At 41.3% G+C, this 2,884-nt stretch overlaps 1 protein-coding gene across 2 annotated transcripts; it reads left to right on the top strand.

The window, feature by feature from the left end:
* Nucleotides 1–157: 157 nt before the first annotated feature.
* On the top strand, nucleotides 158–2,828 carry LOC124207946. 2 transcript variants are annotated; one of them, XM_046605599.1, is made up of 5 exons: nucleotides 158–879; nucleotides 970–1,742; nucleotides 1,812–1,907; nucleotides 1,971–2,549; nucleotides 2,687–2,828. In XM_046605599.1, exons 2-5 carry the CDS (start codon nucleotides 1,645–1,647, stop codon nucleotides 2,751–2,753), a joined length of 840 nt encoding a protein of 279 aa, XP_046461555.1. In that variant the 5' UTR covers nucleotides 158–879; nucleotides 970–1,644; the 3' UTR covers nucleotides 2,754–2,828. The 2 variants fall into 2 exon arrangements, with proteins under 2 accessions (XP_046461555.1, XP_046461556.1); XM_046605600.1 differs by having other exon boundaries at nucleotides 2,628–2,772.
* Nucleotides 2,829–2,884: the final 56 nt, after the last annotated feature.

The following is a 2,884-nucleotide window of genomic DNA, read 5'->3' as shown; positions in this document are numbered from 1 at the left end:
GATTCAAGTTTGCGCTTTTGATAATTTTATGGTGGGGTTGATATCGTTCTTGAATCGTTGCCCCAGTAGACTTATTTCCCCCCCATAGCAACAGTTGACTACTGGTTTTTGAAAACCTTGAATCATTCCGGGGAGAGTCGTGAGAATATTTAAAAACAAATGGGTTTGTCGCCGACTGGGTAAACTGGAATAGCGCCAGGTTAAAAAACAACAAATAGGGAAATTCCCCCAATGAGAATTGACATTCACTTTCAATCCACTGCCGATAGGTCATCGTAGACGATAGTCTAGCCGAATTTAGTTTGTCTCGCGAGATTCTTTTTTCTCATTTGCAATGTAAAAATAATCTTCCGTCCGCCAGTGCAGGATAGAAACGGACAAGGACACGTTTTGGAGCCTTAACAAGAAATAGAAGAAATTGGCCACACAAAATGATGTCATTCAAAACACGTATACCTTCTTTCACGATGTTATTTCGAGTACTTAATCAAACGAATAACCAGTAACCTTGCGTGAAATAACAGGAAATACACCTGCAATTTGCCTTGAACTGTTTGGTCGTTTGTCTTTTTATGGGCGACAATATTTGTCCGCTTTCTTTAATGTCGTCCCCAAACGGTTGTGCTACAAACGCAATGAACTGGAACCATAAAAACAAACAACAGGCTTTAAAAAAAAACCACAACCTTGAATGGAAGAAAATCGTAGACATATAATGGGTGGCATGCGTGGTTTTGATGTCCAGAGTTTGAAAGGAACTTCCGAAAACGACAGTTCGAATTTTTATGTTTGTGATGCGGTCACCACTTGTGTTGATGGCGATATGTTGTTTCTTCGGGACTGCGGTGAGCGATGATTTTCTGAAAATAGAACTGAATGGTAAGTTGCCAACTCGTATACATGTTTATATAGTTTGTTTCATTGCAGAGCTATGTGTAATATTCATTCTTATCTAATCTGTGAAATCAGCAGGCCAACTGGAACGGCTCTACGGCAACAATTCGGACGACATTTCCTTGGAAACGGACCAAAAGGAACAACAAAATTGGGATATTGGCGAGCCGTCAAACCATGACGAATCGAACGACATCCCGTCCGGTCTGTCGGAGCGATCCTATCAAAAGTACAACAGATTGCTGCACAAATTGAAATTCGGAAAAGTTATCGGCGACGAGCAAGGAGCGCCAACTGAAATCGGTGACGTTCCAACCACCGAAAAAATGAGCGATCCAGTCCAAACAACTTCAACGACACTCGCATCCAATCAGCCATCACGCCGGGAGAAAATTGACGAAATGACGGACGTCGATGAAAATTACGGCATCATTATCATGGATGAATCGCAACAATTGCAGCCTATTCTAGCGCCTTCCGGACTGGGATTCTTTCACGGTTTAATTAATTTCGTCAGATGGTTAATCACTTCTTCAGCTGTAGTCGAAATCGAAGATTACGAAGACGAGTGAACTAAAAATACAAAACGTTTTTTTTCATTAGTCTATTATTTTCTTTTAAATTATTATTTCAAGGAAACGTTTAGAAAACGATTTTGCGACACAAGCCAAACGTTCATTCATTCCTGTGTTTTTCAGTGTACGAAACAAGTTATAGCCGATCGAGTAAAGGAACTTGTGCGCCAAAGAAATGAGTGGTTTTTCAAGTATTTTGCAAAGTTTGCACACCATTTTCGGTAAAGGTGTCCTTGGCACTTCGGATAACAGCAGCCCTGCAAAACAGGAATGGTAATACGCTCTTTTATGTTACGATTAATATACTTCTCTTCCGAAATAAATCATATTGGCTTCTTTCAGGCTAGAGAGAAAGGCGGCCGTCATGAAACCAGGAAAAAGGAGTTACATAATCAAAAGTCTTTGGCACGTCGAGTGTTCCCGATGCGATCACTATCTGTAAGATCTTTTACACATTATACGTCCTATGTGTTTACGTAATTGTGGACGCTATGTTTGTAGATATCAAACCGAAGAGGAAGTGGAACAAGAACAAAGGAGATTGTGCGTCGAGAATTACAGAACGGCCTTTCGGGCCGTCAAGGATTGTTTTGACGGAGTAGACGGCAAGTCCGGCAGGTCTTGGAAGATCAAATACCCCGCCCTGTCATCGCATGACAATGTTAAAGTGATCAAAACACTCCAGAAGAAATGGGTCAAAATGTTTCCATCGTTGGACGTGGAGCCAGTCAGCGAAGACATGAAATTTCTCTTGTTCGCCGATCCGTACTTCCAACGGGCTTGCCATCAATTGACGGACACAAACGATAGTTTCCTGCTGGAAAACTACCAGAGAGTCATCCAGTCTTTGGCCAAAATTGCGTCCGCCATGGGGAAACCAAAGATTGCCGAGCTGATACTTTTGTATGCGAATGATGAAAGGGAATTCGCATTGGAAAGTAACGAGCCGTACAGCGTTACGTGTTGGGGCGAACCGGCTTACGCCTTTCTAGGTGGCCCGCTAACAGAGCGACAGTTGAAATGGATGAAGTTTGCCATCAATGTCGCCCACGTTCCAGAAAAAGAATCGGACCGTATAAGGTAGACTATCTAATGTGTATGATTTGACGCGGCTTAGCGCCACAGTAATAACTCTTTTAAATATGTTTTTCACGTTAGATCCGGTTAGATCGTGAATTCTTATTAACTTTTCCAAATTGGGATTATTATTTTGTCAGATACGAACACGATGACGAACAGATGCCCGAATCCTCGGAGAATGTGGAAGAAATGGCGCCGTCTTAAACCAAAATGACGTCATTACACTCTTTACGCATATGATTATTAAGAGTTAAAGTGGATTATGTAATAGAAACACAGAGATTTATGAAAATGATTAATACAAATTGGATGCATGAAACAAAGTCAAAAATTGT

Source organism: Daphnia pulex, chromosome 11, assembly GCF_021134715.1.
Source record: "Daphnia pulex isolate KAP4 chromosome 11, ASM2113471v1".
In the NCBI taxonomy this organism is placed as follows: Eukaryota; Metazoa; Arthropoda; class Branchiopoda; order Diplostraca; family Daphniidae; genus Daphnia; species Daphnia pulex.
The sequence above is the reverse complement of the archived record's forward strand: the minus strand, read 5'-3'. Positions and strand labels throughout refer to the sequence as shown.